Here is a 16,259-nt window from a genome sequence, read left to right as displayed (position 1 = left end):
GAAGTGAGAGACAGAGACAGTCCCCCTTTCAAAGCGACTCCACGGGGGAAGGAAAAAAGTGGTGAGAGAGACGGAGAGAGGAAAAAAAACACAGGACAAGTGGTTCCAAATGAGGAGGGGGTGGTCCTGGTTCTTTTTAACTCGCTGTTAATTAAAGGGATGCGACAGAACAGCGGGTGGGACAGGGCTTTGAGGGGGGGGGGCACAAAGTTAATGCACCAGGTGGGAAGACCCTTTCACACACGTCGCTCTGGAAGGTGATAAGCTCAGGTCCAGGACTGCACTTGTTGAGGGCAAAGTTATGCAGTAAGCTCCTACCTTCTCACAGGAGAGCACAACCCAAGATTAGATCTGTTTGAGTTCTTTAAAGCTTTGAAGGATCTGTTTAAAGTTCTCCTAGAGAACATTAACAAAGGTTCAAGGACCAGTTTGAGGTTTAGGGCCTTTTCACACCTCTGTTTCCTGTTTACCTCCTGAGAATCACCAGAAGGTTCCACCTATGTGCTCAGGTATTGTTCATGATACACCCTCAAAAAAGAGTTCTTCAAAGATTCTTTGGTGATGGTAACAGTTATACAAAGAACCATGGTAACTCAACGAATCATTTTAATGCATAGATGGTTCTTTTGAATGGTTTGTTCCCTAAAGAACCTCCTAGAATGGTTCTATAAGGCATCAAAAAGGATTCTACTATTGTTCCAGGACAAAGAATCTTTTTGGTACTATACACAACCCTTTTTGCTGAAGCACTCTTACAAATGATGGTTCTTCAGAGGTTTTTAGTAAAGAAAATAGTTCTATATGGAACCATAAACAATCAAATGAGCCTTTGTGTGATTAAAGGGTTCTTTGCATCATTAAAGGGTTCTTCAGATTGATGGACAATGTGTTTCAGAAGGTGGTGCTATATAGAACCCTTTTCCAAAAGCTTCTATACAGAACTTACATTCATTCTCCATCAGTCTGGAGAACGCTTAAACAGTGCAAAGAACCCTTTAATCATGCAATGGGTTCTTTAAGTGTTCATGGTTCCATGTAGACCATTTTCTTTAGCCTTGAAGAACCATCTTTTTTAAGAGTGTACTATACAGAACCCTTTTTTTGCTAAGAACACTCTTAAAAATTGTGGTTCTTCAAGGGTTCTTTAGTAAAGACAGTGGTTCTATATAGAACCATGAACACTCAAAGGACCCTTTGTGTGATTAAAGGTTGTATATAGAACCATCTACAGCACATTCTCCATCAATCTGAAAGCGTCCTTCAGATTGATGGAGAATGTGCTGTAGATGGTTCTATATACAACGTTTTTGAAAAGGGTTCTATTTAGCACCAAAAAGTGTTCTTCTGTTGTTACGATGTCAAGCCTGTAACAATAGAAGAACCCTTTTCAAAAGGGATCTATATAGAACCATGTAATACACTCTCTGACAATCTGAAGAACCCTTTAATGATGCAAAGAACCCTTTAATCACCCTTTAAAGTGTCCATGGTTATAAATAGAAGTTTTTTTTTACTAAAGAACCATTGAAGAACCATCTTTTTCAAGTGTGAGTATATGGGCTGATCTCTCTCTTATAATGAAAGGTTCCAAAAAATGCTTCCCTGGAGTGATGCCATAGAAGAGCCACTTTTGGTTTCCAAATGAACGTTTTAACTGGCGTTTAGAAGAACCACATGAACGTGGGCAGAACAGTGCTACAAACGGACCAAATGACACATCTAACGCTTCACTTGTTTGTACTCGTTCTTCCCTTTTATAGAAATATGTACTACAAGTTCCTCTGAAGACGTTCTTCATCTCCAACATCTCCAACTTCTCCAACATCTGCTGCACTCAAATGACTCCAAGTGACTCAGACCAGCACTCAAGCCAAGAGCAGCACACAGTCCACTGTGGGCTGAAAGACAAGGACCCCAACAGATCATCAAGGTCAGATGGTTAGATGGGTGGTCTGAATCTAGACCACCAGCCACCAACAGACCCTTCTCCACCACAGGAACTGTTTCAGGAACTAAGGGTGGGTAATACGGCAAAAATATAACATCCTGAGATTTGATACTTGATTTGTGTCACAATATTTAGAGTCTTTTGAGGCTTGTAGACAAGCTGGAATGAACAGAGCTGCAAAAAAGGCTACAACAGGTTGTTATAATGCAGTTATTATACATTGGTTGAAAAACAGTTTACAGGTCCTACACTGTCAGAGAGGAATCTGCTGAGTCAGAAATATAATTGAATACAAAAAAAATGGTACAGAAAGCTTTTAAATATTTAGTAAAGTCTCCAAACAACTTAATCGCCCCAAAAGCATCAGATTTAACAATGTCCTGTTTCTATTTTGGACAGAATGTATCTGGAAATTTACCAGTTCATTACTGGACTGCGCCCTCTGGTTGGGATTAGTTTCACTGAAACGTTCCTCTCTCCCACAAGATGTTCAGTTCTCCAGTGTGTGTGTCATTTGAAAGCTATTATAATTGTAATTGATGAAGTTTACTTTGTCGACTAATTGTTGCAGCCCTTCATCATATTATAGCAAATTATATTCCCACGCTCTTAAAAAGGGCTATTCAATAAAGAAAACTGCTTTAGAAAGAACCATGAACACTCAAAGAACCCTTTGCATGTTCTTCGCATTATAAAAACATACTTCAGATTGACGGAGAATGTCCTGTAGATGTGGTTCTATATAGAACCTTTTTGAAAAGGGTTCCATATAGCACCCAAAGGGGTTCTTCTATTGTTACAACACTCTTAAAAAAGATGGTTCTTCTAGGGTTAATAAAAAAACTGGTTCTACATAGATCCATGAACACTCAAAGAACCCTTCTGCATAATGCAAGGGTTCTTTGCATCATTAAAATTATTAGAATTTTACTTGATGAAATGACCTAAAACAAGTAAATAATGTCTAGAAATAAACTAGATTATCTTATATTAAGTGCACAACCATCTCAAAATGGGAAATATAAGATATTTCGACTAGATTTAAGTTCATTTCACTTGACATGATAGCATTTATTGCAATGTATTTAAAAGATTTCTCTATATTTTTTTGTATTCAGTTATGCTTCTCTTTCTCTAATAGTTTGGGATTCTGTACAAAACTTTAAATGGAGAAATAAATGTAGCAGCAATGTAAACAAAAACTCTAAATTTAAAAAATGTAAATATTTTTGGCATAATGATATTTTTTATTAAATTGCAATTATTTAAATGTATTATAGATTATAGACATGATTGCTGTCAAAGCAAAACATTGCATATTTTTAACACTATTTGAAAGCATTAAAATTCCATTAACGTTTATTCAACGTCGGGAACGTTCTTCCTCCTCCTGTACAGTCACCGACTGGGGGTCGAGGTTGACGACATGCTGCAGCCCTCACACGAAAAATACTGAAGACCCCAAGAGCTACAGTGAACGATAAGGGACTTTGTGAGAGTTTCCAGTTCCGCTACACTCATCGCTGAGTCACGGCTGTTCAAAGTCTCACCGCTGCTCTAATTACTGAGCGTCAGTCTTGCCTCGTTTGGACAGACCGAGCCAGCTGTGCTTCCCAGCTGAGGCTGAAGCTGAGGCTGAGGATGAAGATGATGCCTCCAGGGCTCCAGGATCCCGGGTATCTCTACATTCCCATGACATCACTTCACAAACATCCCTCCAACCCCCTCCGGCCTGTAAATCTGTCACTGAGGGATAGAGTTTCTGGGCTGGCAGTGTAATAACAACACACTGACATCTCCGGCACTCACGTACGAGAGCCTCCCAGCAGCTGGAGCGCCTCTATCTCTCCATCAGGCTTCTTATGCTTCCCCCCAACAAACTACCCCCTGCTCTCTGCTAGCGTGATCCAGGACGTCCTGCAAGAATGTGAGAAGAAAATCTACTTGGCTGTCAATGCAACATCAACATCTGCCTCTCTGGACTGATCCAGTTCATTACATAAAACAATAACTATTATAATTCACAGCTTTCAGCGGTGATGCTGATAGTATGCTGTCATTGGGTATGAATTATTTCTCACTCGTAGCTCATTTAATACAGAGATGCACGAACAGAATCCGGCAATTTCTCACTTTCTTTTTGGCAGATGTGTTGCAGCTTTCTGGGGTAAATAAGGTGAGGCACTCACAATGTATTTAAATGCTGCTGCTACACCGAAACCACAATAACGTAGCATGATAATACATGACTAACTGTGCCAAATGTACATGTAGCACTGTGTTTGATTTGTTATTTAAATGGGCAACTGATTTTTTGTTCAAGGGTTTAAGTGGCAGTTTATAATAATAGTATTAATAATGTTTATTTATATATCACTTTTCATGCAGGTGGCAGCTCAAAGTGCTTTACAGTAATACAAGAAATTATAAGTATTGATTTAGCATCATATAAGAAAATGACACAGATCAGATTAAAGGATAAAAACCACGAGACGTAGTTTTAATTGAATGCTGAGTAACGGAGAGACGTTTTTAGATGGATCTTAAAAGTGAGCACTGAGCTAGACTGTCTAATAAAAGGTGAACTGAGCTCCACAGTTTAGAAGCAGAATAACTGAACGAGTCTCTCCATGTTTTCTGTAGATCTGAGATCATAAACAGACACTCTGTGATGTAAGCGGTGCTTTAGGGTCATTTAGAGCCTTAAAAACTAGGAGCAGAACTTTAAAATCCATCCTGAATGATACAGGCAGCCAGTGCAGCTCTTTTAAAACAGGACTGATCTGATCTCTCTGTTTAGTTTTTGTTAGGATGCTGATGCGTTTTGTCCGAGTTGTAAAGGGATGTACTGTTTTCTTAGGAAGTCCAGTAAGAAGATCATTACAGTTATCAACTCTGCTGTAACAAATGCATGAACGAGTTTCTCTGCGTCGCTCTGAGAGAGAAAAGGCCGAACTTTTCTCAAATGATATAAAGCTACTAGTGACTGTGTTTACATGTAGGTAAAACAGAGCTCAGAGTCTAAGTTTGGCTCATTAAATAGTAAATAATGTATTTATTATTGTATATATTGTGACTCTGGCTAATAGAAAGTATGTTTTAAGCAAACAAGCCAGCATTATTAAACTATTAAGAGCAAGTTGTGTGGCTATCTAATATAATCAACAATGAACAAATGGATTTAGTATGAGAATCAACAGGATTCATCAAAAACGAACAAATATTCATTGTGTCTGGCTGAACTGGGTATATTATTCACAATAATATGAAGCAGTGCTGAAAAAAAGAAACAAGGCCATTAAAAAGTCAAAGAACTTGAGTAACTGACAAAGGAATTTGTGAGTAAAACCTAAAAAGTTTCCATCTTCATTAGACATGGCACACTCATCCCTGACTCATCACTGTTCGAAGTCTCTTGACATCTAACTGATTCTTTGTTTACGAATGAAATCGCCAATTTGGCTCATTAAAGGGACATTTTAATGACTTTGGCTAGTAGAGAGATCTGAAAATGTGTTTCATGTGTTGTTTAGTCCCCACACACAGTGTGAGCTTCAATTTTTAAAAAAATGTTAATAAAAATCAGCTTTCAGAGCAAAGAAAACAGAAATAGGCATAAAAATTAAAGGAGAAATTATGTGGAACGCGCAGATTCCAAACTTTCAATCCATTCCACATTAGTGTTTGTGAGCTTGTGAGTTTGTCTGGAGATATTTTATTATGATTTTAAATGTTTTTGTCACTTTTTTTGACATGCGAACTCAAACCTGTACACTCAGAATGTAAATCATACATAACTGTAATTCTAAAGACAATCTAACATTTTGAGAGCAGAATCTATTAGTCTGTCAGTGCCACATTAGCAGGGCTGAAAGATTAATCATCTAAAATCGCAATTTAAACGAGCAAAATTTTAGTTATAGCCTCATTTTTTTTACCTAGCAACGCTGAGCTCGTAAACTGCCTGTGGATGAGTTAGACCAATCAGAAGCAACCAAACACTCACGTGATAAGTACTAACACTGCATCCAAAACTAACTGGTTGTCTGAAGCCACAAAAAAATTGGATATGTTAGTCTTTATGGCTTAAAAACCAGATCTGGACCTAAATTTATAGAAAATAGTCACAGCCATGGTATATCTACCTCAAATCCATGACATAATACATTAACAACTTATTCATGACTAAACCATTAGAGACATTTATATTTAATGGCTTAGCTATAGAGCTCTATAATGCTCTATAATGCTCATATGAAACTGTTAGAGAAGGTTTAGTCATAAAGACACTTTATCTTCCTTGTAAAAGTGGAGTATCAGTGCTTTCCAGTCATATTAATTAATTCTCTGTGTGACTCTTCCTCCCTGTGATATAATACATCCACTCCAAGGAACAATGCAGCCTTACAAGGAGACAATTGCAGAGCGAGTAAACCAGGCCTGATTTGACACAATAGGGAACGTGCTGAGTCTAGAGATTTATTACAGACACAAGTCCTGTGCATGTAACAAATCACCTGATCCATCTCACACGAAGGCCTTTACAACACTGAGATTATGATCATAACCTCGCAGTTACAAGAGCTGCAGAGCTGCAATAATTACCTGATGCTCATTAGTCACTAATGATGTCATATGGAAAAAAGTGTTGATGTGTTTACTTAAAAATACACTGTAATGTTCATATGATCCACACAGTCATTCCGACAGACTGTAATACACTACAGGAAGTGTAGGGGGCGATATGGTTTCTACTGTTTCATTTAAAAAGCCTCAATAATGTTCATATGATCCACACAGTCATTCTGACAGACTGTAATACACTACAGGAAGTGTAGGGGGCGATATGGCTTCTACTGTTTCATTTAAAAAGCCTCTATAATGTTCATATGATCCACACAGTCATTCTGACAGACTGTAATACACTACAGGAAGTGTAGGGGGCGATATGGCTTCTACTGTTTCATTTAAAAAGCCTCTATAATGTTCATATGATCCACACAGTCATTCTGACAGACTGTAATACACTACAGGAAGTGTAGGGGGCGATATGGTTTCTACTGTTTCATTTAAAAGCCTCTATAACGTTCATATGATCCACACAGTCACTCTGACAGACTGTAATACACTACAGGGAGAGTAGGGGGCGATATGGCTTCTACTGTTTCATTTAAAAAGCTCTATAATGTTCATATGATCCACACAGTCATTCTGACAGACTGTAATACACTACAGGAAGAGTAGGGGGCAATATGGTTTGTATAGGTTTTGGTCCACCATAAAAGTCGATGATGGGACAAAGTGAAGACCGCTGAAGGCATAATGGTTCGAGTGGTCGATTAATCAAATAATATTCAATTAATTAGAGGTGCCCTTTTGTTTTTTTGTCTTACGGGGGTCAAAGTGCAATACTTGTGGTGGACCGAGGGCCAAAAAGACAAAACACCAAGCTATTAGTTCGTCAGCCTTATGTTTTCAACCAATATGTTTATATGAATATCGTCACTGTCCAAAAAACAACAAAAAAACCCAAATATCTCAATTATTTTCATGTTTTTTATTTTTCCACATGGAAATTTGAATGAAGGTGGTGTTGTGATGAGGCAAACTAACAGCCATAATGGTTTGCTTGGTCAATTAATCTAATAATGTTTGATATATCAACCAATTATATAAATAGTTTATAGTTGCAGCCCTGCTGTCTCTGCTAATGTAACTTAGCAGAAAGCATTGAGTTATTTGAGGCAGTGAACCCAGGCCTCCGGTCGTGGGACAGAGACAGATAAACTCCCGCCAGCTCCCCCAACCATACAGGACAAATTCCTCCCTTCTCCTTCTGTCAACGACTTAATAAAGCAACCGTGCCTGATATGAGGGCGTGCTAAAAGAGGAGGGACAGGGCAGGGCTAAATATCAGCATGGACTACAAAGCTGTGTTCTGATACAACACCCTCAGCTCAGAATCCAAACAGAACAGGAAAACACCCCCGAACACAAATGCACAAAAGTGCAGAGCCAGAACAACAAAAGACATCTTAGATGGATGGTTCTTTGGAGAACCATCTTTCATAATGAGACGTGTGAGTGAGAAGGACCTAATGAAAGTTTACAGAACCTGCCCTTTCTTAAGATCGTCTCAGAGAAATAAAGCAGATCTCAATATTATATTAATGAAGGATCACTGATTTCTGAATCGTTTCTCCCGAACCCCCTTAGAAGAAAAGATGAGATTAACACCAGCATTTCACTGTGAGACGTTCTGGTGAGAAAAACATGAGTTCTCCTTTTGCACTTACAAATGATGATGAGATCTCACACTTTTCTTATGGAGATATTACTCTGAGGCTGGGCTGAGACGAGTCAGACACTAAAGAGTTGAGCCACATGTGTGACAACATTTTGATCAAAGTGAGAAAATCTGAGTTTTATTTCTCAGGAGACAAATTTCAGAAACAGGAGAAAATGGCTAATGTCTCACTCTGATCTCAAACTGGACTTAACTGTGTCTAAGAGAAGCACCTGAGATCCAGAGGAGATCTCAATTAGATTAAAAGCTTTCTAGGATGAACCCTTAAATTGGTACAGAACCTACATGGGTTCTTTAAACCTTTAAAAAGGTCTTTACACTCACACATCTATTTTCCAGACATGGTTTTTCAGGGAACCAAAAAATGGTTCCTCTACGGCAGAGGTCACTAATAGGCGGACCGCGGTCCGAGTCCGGACCCAGATGCTGTCCTACACGGACCTGGACCTATAACCGATAAACTATGGAGAATTATTTAATTCCGATGGGGTGGTCCTATTTTAATCGGCGTAACTTTTCTAGCCTTTACGGGGCCACTTTAGTGGGCCGGGAGACTCACAGACCAATCGCATGCATTGTAAATATCACACGTGACGCTACTCAGCCAATCAGATCTGTGCATTACAATAAGTACTGAGACTCGAGTGAGTGACGCACACACAGGGGAGGGACGAGGCAAGAAACAGCAGTCAGAGAAGAAAGTGAGTCGGAGGGAAGTTATTTCACATGGTGTGATCTAAAAAGAGAAAACTGATAATAAATATTTTGAAATATGACTGAATTGTACTTTATTTGATTTGATATTCAGTTGCTGACTGTATAAGATGTTGATATACCTACTAGGCCACTTCAGTAAACAGTATATGGCACTGAATCATGATGTAAGTTAGACATTATGATGTTCCGAACCTTTGCTTGAGGATGTTTTCTCTAACTGGACCTTATTGAATTTTAATTACATACCCCTGCTCTATAGCATCATTTGAAGAACACCATTGTGAAGAGAAAGGAGGAAGAGCTTAATAACTTCATACCTCCAAAATATTACAATGTAATTTAGAGCTGCTTTAATTAAACACAAATTTTTGGTGGTAAAATTTGTTTTTTGTGATCCTCCAACCACCTTTAAATGGTGATGTTTATCAGGAGGTGGGGTCGTACAGCAGGCTGTGACAACAATCATTAACAAGACTCTTTTCTGTTATGAAATTCTTCACTCTCGGAAATACAGGCACTAAACTGTCACTGGGTCAGTCCCCCTCTTGTCACTGGGGTGGTTCCCTCAAGGGTCCATCTCAGTACGTTTAGTCAGGGAACATAACTGAACCATAATCCACTGAAATGATATGTTCTAAGCTGTACTGACTCCACACACCCCGTCTCGTCTCCAGGCTTTTATTTTACTGTTCTGTTTTAAAACATTCGGTTATGAAAAGGTACAAATACAAACTTTTCACCTGGAAAAACTTATTTAAGGTTCACAATCAGACCTTAAAACAACTGTTGTAGCTTTGAGGGAACATTTACACTGTTTGTACCTTGATGAACGAAGAACGTACCTGCACAGAACCTTTATTTGGTGCTTTAAAAGTTGGTGAGGAGCTTTTGGTAATGTTGTCCATATAATTTCACTAAAAATCATGCTTTCTAAAGTAACTGAGGGGTGGACTCTACGATCTAAACAACCCTTTAAATCAAACCCTGTGGTGATGAGAAGTCACACCTACCTCCAAGATGGCCGATCTTGTTGGTGATGGCATATCTGAGGATGCGTTCCTCTTTGACAAACATGACGAAGATGCGCTCCACGTTCAGCTGCAGCGTTTCGGCTCCACTGCGGTGGCCGTGTCTACAGTCCCTGTAGGTGATGTTCTGTCTGAGCTGATAGTTGAAGGTCTCTGCGCCGCTCTCAGCAGACACGACTGTGTACTCCCGCACTGAGCTGGAGGTGATCACTGCAGACAGAGAGGTTTTATCACAGTTAAGGGTGTAGTTGTGGTTGCAGAAGTCGGGGGAGGACACTACAGAGTCGGAGCTAACTTCAGCTAACTTTAGCTACAGGGGCTAGCTTATAACAAGCCTTCCAAGAAAGACCAGCATGAACAAGAATGGAACTGCAAAAAATAGTATTTTGTCAAGTGAAAAGATATTGAATCTAGTCGATCTATCTAATAATAATATAATATTATTATATCTAATATAATATTTCTTATTTTGAGATGGTTGTGCACTTATTATAAGAGTGTCTAGCTTATTTCTACACACGTTTTACTTGTTTTAGATAATTTTATCAATTAAAATTATCTCACTATGCTTGGCAGATACTTTGGCTAGTTTGGAGCACATTTCTTACAACAAGCAAAAGTATCTGCCAATATAATGAGATAATTTTATTTAATAAAATCACTTAAAACAAGTTTAAAAATGCAAATAAGTTTAAAGCTTACAACAATCTCAACAGGAGAAATATTCGATTTATAGAAAAGATTTAAGATAATTTTACTTGACAAGATACCAATTTTTGCAGTGTGGTCAGCAAAACCAGCATTTGTTGTTGGATTGGTTTTGGATTCTGTGATGTTGATCAACAAGCCTGATCACACTGGGTGAGCAGTTAACCCAGCACAAGACCAGCACAAACCAACATAAACCAGCTTAAACCAGCATGGAATTCATGCTGGCCTGTGCTGCTTTTTTCAGCAGGGAGCATAAAATCTAACGCTAATGTTAGCACCTGGTAACGTTAGCTAACTAAGCAACCCCATTTCGTTATTTTTCTGGTTTAGTTAGCTTATAACTGTACCAACATGGGGGATTGTTTTCATTGCCAATCTTTCAGTCCACTCTTGGTCGCTTCTTTCCACAAGGCGACACCAACTGTGCATGTCTAATGCGAGTGCAGCTTAGGCTACGTTCACAGTACCAGGTTGAAGTGGCCCTAATGTGACCTAGATCTGATGTTTTCAGAGCTGTGTGGACACAAATCTGATCTTTTTAAATCCAACCTGAGCCACTTTCATATGTGGTCCTAGATCGGATACGTATCCGATTCGTGGCCATGCGACCTTAATGTGACGTCAGATCAGAATTCATGTGCTTTTTTCCACTGTGCGTGCGCCATCATTCAGTGTTACCACGGCAACAGCGCCGAACAGAAGTTAAAGCCTGTAAACGGTGGAAAAGCAGCTCATCTCACCTTTTTCTCCTTCGTCTCGCTCTAATAATGAAGCTGAGAGCTGATCAGAATTAATGATCTTCTCAGCGAAGCTCGTTCTGCTTGTTAGTTTGTGCTGATGATGAACGTGATTCATTCACGTGACGTTACTGAGTAGGGTGTGATCATGCGGGTCATTTCAGGACGCCGGTTCGTTCACACTAATGACCGATTTGAATCGCTTACCTAAACGAGTGTGAACCATCGTGTCAGAGAGATCGGATCTGAGCAAAAAATCGGATTTGAGAAATGAGGCTGGTAATGTGAACGTAGCCTTAATAGCATTGAGCTACTAATGGCGCGAGTCTTCTCCCAACATCGAGACCTTTGAAGGCGACTATAACGTAACCTTGGAGATGTGTGTGTCCCACTGATCTATACATCAGTGGTGTAACTGCACGTCAGATGCAATTTTATCAGTCAGCACACATATTTCTATCATCCAGATTACAACAGCAGCCTTATTGAAGCCTTAAAGGACCATGGATTCACGTTTTACTCAGTTTTCCTGTGATAATGAGTTATTTTTATTTGTTATCTCGAGATATTGAGTGATTTATATCATCAAGACACAACCAATGTTGTTTTCTCGGGATCTTGAAATATTTATTCCATTACCATGACGTGGCAAATGTTATCTCAATAAAACAATGTTCATTATGTGTTGATGATGACATAAATAACTTGATCTCAAGCCTTTATATCCAGCTTTGTTTCTGCTCTGAGCTATTTCAATACTTCACTTGAAACCCAGTCAAAAGAAAATAGTGATGGCTTCTCTGTCAGCAGTGAAGAAAGCAATTTTGAAATTTCGTGCAGAACCGAGCGTTCACTTAAGATTGCTCTGTTTTATGGAAGTCATGGTGCTGAAGCGGCCACTGCCAGACTGAATCAAGCAAAGGCTGTTCCTGTGGTCATTTGGTCTGTGGCCATTGACTTTGTCTAAAGAGTTTGGGACAGGACCTTGTCTAGTTGAACTTATTTTAATCCACTGTGCGTCTTTGTCTATGTCTGTTTGTTCGCTGGATTGTTTATTTTTGTACTGAAAATGTTTAATAAAAATATTTTCACGAAAAAAAAACCCTGACCTCAAGAAAATAACATTCATTTGTCCTTGATCATGACACTAATGTCGCAAGATCTCAAGAAACAACATTCATTGTGTCGTGATAATGATAGAAATAACTTGATATTTCAAGAAAACACATGGAAACAACTCGTTATCACTGAAAAACTGAGTGAAGAAATGTGACTGCATGGCCCTTTGGGTCTTCTACAACTTACAGATTTGTGCACAACCTCTAAATCACTTTGAAATGATAACTAGATTCTGAAAAGTGGGCCTCCAGTGAAAGCCGCCCCATGATTACAGCACCCATAATTCATGAGCCTCTGAGCCAAAAAGCACTTCCTCTGTACGACCTCTGAGAACCTGGCTTGTAAGCAGGTCATGAAAAACGCAGGATCTGAGCATTAAGAGCATCCTCGAGCTGTACGTCACGGCATGAAAAACAGTCTGTGTTTGGGGTTCATCACAATCAGACGCGGCTTCCTCTTAAAGGAAGTTTGCGAGGGCTGTGCTTTTTATAGCTAACCCAGAGATCCCTGTGTCCAGAGACCAGCGGGGGAGGACCGGCGGCGCCGTTATTGCATTATACAGTTAGATAAGCACCACGTTACTTTTTATTTCTCATGCAAAAGCTTCACATAAAACAGGAGGTGCTAAAGACGAGGTGGCTCTGCTCATCTCTCAGTGTGTAAAGTGACACTTTGGGGAAAAATCAAATAAACAGTTTTTCCCTTCCCCCAAAATGCAGTCCATCAATCAAGATGTTTGCCTCTGAAGTCAAAGTTATTCAGAGTGGTTTGATGTGAAATGGTTAGTTTGTAGGAAAACAACCGACATAGATGTCTTTATAGTGGTGGTGATAGGAACCAGGGGTCACCATGACTGCAGCACAAATGCAGACATTTTATATGTTAAAATGACCAGTGGTCCTACACGTCATCTACGTTTTCATATATTACAAGTTACAAGTATATATATAAATAAATATATATACATACATACACACACACACACACACACACACACACACATATATATATATATATATATATATATATATATATATACATTCATATATATATGTATATCACTGTTGCTGGAAGAAAACCTTGTATCTCCAAAATGATAACTATATAGGAGAAGGAAAAAATCTTTACTTTTAATGTAAGTCAATGGAACCAGACTTTTTTCCAAGTCATTTTTGGCCATTTCTTTTAGTCCATTCATCATGAAATTTACACACAATGTAAAGGACAACAGCTACTTTTAAATTATGCCAAAAACTAAAAAACGACAAAAAATGGAGATACAAGGTTTTTTTCCGTCAGCAGTGATACACACACACACACACACACTACCGCTCAAAAGTTGAGAATCACTTGTCATAATAATAGTCGCTATTCAGTAATAACTCATACAGTGTCGACTGAAATGTAATAAACTAACACCGAAAACTTAAACCAGTGCTTTGTTCACGGTTTAAAATATAAAGTTACATGGTAAAAAAATGGAAGTGTTATTAAATAATAAACTATCATTTTCTGTTTATTGGAATTTTTTTCACAGAAATACTGCACGCAGCTGTTTAAGAAGCAAGATTTGGTTACCATTTTACAAATATGAGACATTCTAATTGTCAATTTCTTTATAATGTCATTCTCAGTGCTGTACAGATTTCACAATTAAATTATTTACAGCTCTATTTATCATCAAAAATATCTTATTTAAATATCGTTTTTACAGGTTCCTACAAACTGCTGGAAACTTGTAAGAAATTAGTGTAATAGTAGATTTTATATACGTATCTTCCAAAAAATTGGGTTTATATGAATAAAATCAGTGATTCCAAACTTTTGCACAGTGCATGCTTGTGTATATACACACACAGAGAGAGAGAGAGATATAGATAGATCTTAGCATTAAGAACACCTTTTGGTTCCAATGCATACAAGTGATATTGAGGAATGACAATAAAGACCACATGACTTAACTTGACGTAATGTTGATGATGGTAAAATAGTGCTAAATCTGAACTTGTCTTACAACACTCTGCATGTATCTAGAATGATTAAAACAATATGTTTTCTCAGAACTATCGTAAAATAAAACGAGTCAGGCATCAGGCAGCGTATTCATAACCATTTCACAAAATAGCTGTCTGTGAGAAATCTATTAAGGACATTAAACTCTTTGGATGTCTGGTTCCTATCGCCACCACTGTGAACAATTCTGACTGTATGTTTCTCTAGAACAGAGCATTTCACACCAAACCACGCTGTTAACATCTTACCACTTCGTAAATTTTGAAAGATTTGGTGGAATTCCCCTTTAACAACTCAACCACATCTGGGCTAAGGGGGAGAATTGTGCGAATTAGATTCGTTGCCAAGCTATTCTTTTAACAAGCTTCCCGAAGGATCCCGAAGGGATTTCATTTGAGGTCTTACGCGATGGGTAGTACTGGTAGGTCTCCTTAAACGGCTCCATCTGTACGGTGGCACCAGGGGGTATGAAGGGAACACTGCCCTCCAGATGAGTGTCCACATTCAGGTAGTTCTGGCCGTCTAGCCCCCTGCCAGTCTGGACGATGCTGAGCCGCTGGTTACCGGGATGAAAGGTCACATCGGCATGGCGAGTAAACTCAGCACCTGGGAGGGAGAGAACGAAAGGCTTAATATTGAACCTGACAGGCACTTTAGTCTCCTCTTGGCACGTTCTCCACATCTAAAAGCCATAAAACGTGCTCTCGTTTTACTACAGACAAATTTTTTATGCTGGGTAATCAGCCCCAGATGAGGGTTACGACCCTTGAAATGGTGTTTGATGAAAACCCGAGTGATTTCAGAGCTATTTATTTCATTTTTTCTTCACACAAAGTGAAAACACCTTGCCGTGCAGCACCACCTGACTTAAATTAAGTGTACGCTGGAGTGTACGTTGAATAGACCTTGAATATCAACGTGGAGAAAGCCCAGCTGTGAGGGTTCCTCTGAGTTTATATTAGTGAGAGAAAAACGGTCTGGACCCTTAAGTGAGTCCCAGCAGGAGGGCTCATGTTAAACAAACACACAGCACAATAAAACTGGCTGGGAAACAGCGCGGCGGCCTCACCGGTGATATTGAAGCCATTATGGCTGTTGGGGAGCTTCAGGGCGAACAGCCAGCCGAACAGGCCTCCGATGGGGGCCGCGGGCATCAAAGCCCACCCCAGTGGCTCTGGAACTTCACTGATGGCTGTGTAAGCTCGGCCATCGCCCACAACGATGTAGGCGTGGAGGTCAATGTTGTCCAGCCTCACTGCAGTCAGGCCCACACTGACCGTCCCACGGACCTTTCCGTTCACACGTTGAGGAGCACCTGAGAAAACAAAAGAAGAAACATCACAGATGTTAGGGAGTTTTGCTCATCTTTTCATTTGGAGCCTTTTTAGGAATTGTTTTATCAAATGTATTATTTTCTCCCCTAAAACAGTCAGTCAGCCAAGAGATTTGAATTCGGTGCCCAAACTTTGCTTCTGCCTATTCAGCACTGAAGCTTTGAGGATAATAAGTAATGGAAGCTAATGCTGCACCAGTTAGCATACACCGATCAGGCATTACATTCTGACCACCTTGTTTCTAAGCTCAGTGTCCATTTTATCAGCTCCACTTACTATATAGGTGCACTTTGTAGTTCTACAGTTACAGACTGTAGTCCATCTGTTTCTCTGATACTTTGTTAG

At 39.3% G+C, this 16,259-nt stretch overlaps 1 protein-coding gene across 1 annotated transcript in view; it reads right to left on the bottom strand.

Annotated features, from left to right (window-relative positions):
* Positions 1-16,259, bottom strand: part of nid2a (nidogen 2a (osteonidogen)) — a 79,067-nt gene that overhangs the window by 38,362 nt on the left and 24,446 nt on the right. Inside the window, 3 exon segments of the mRNA XM_036593408.1 lie at positions 9,983-10,210; positions 14,986-15,186; positions 15,650-15,895. Coding sequence (XP_036449301.1) covers positions 9,983-10,210; positions 14,986-15,186; positions 15,650-15,895 — 675 coding nt within the window.

This window comes from Colossoma macropomum, unplaced genomic scaffold (assembly GCF_904425465.1).
Source record: "Colossoma macropomum unplaced genomic scaffold, Colossoma_macropomum, whole genome shotgun sequence".
Taxonomy (NCBI): Eukaryota; Metazoa; Chordata; class Actinopteri; order Characiformes; family Serrasalmidae; genus Colossoma; species Colossoma macropomum.
Note: the sequence above shows the minus strand (reverse complement) of the source record. Positions and strands in the feature narration are given on the sequence as shown.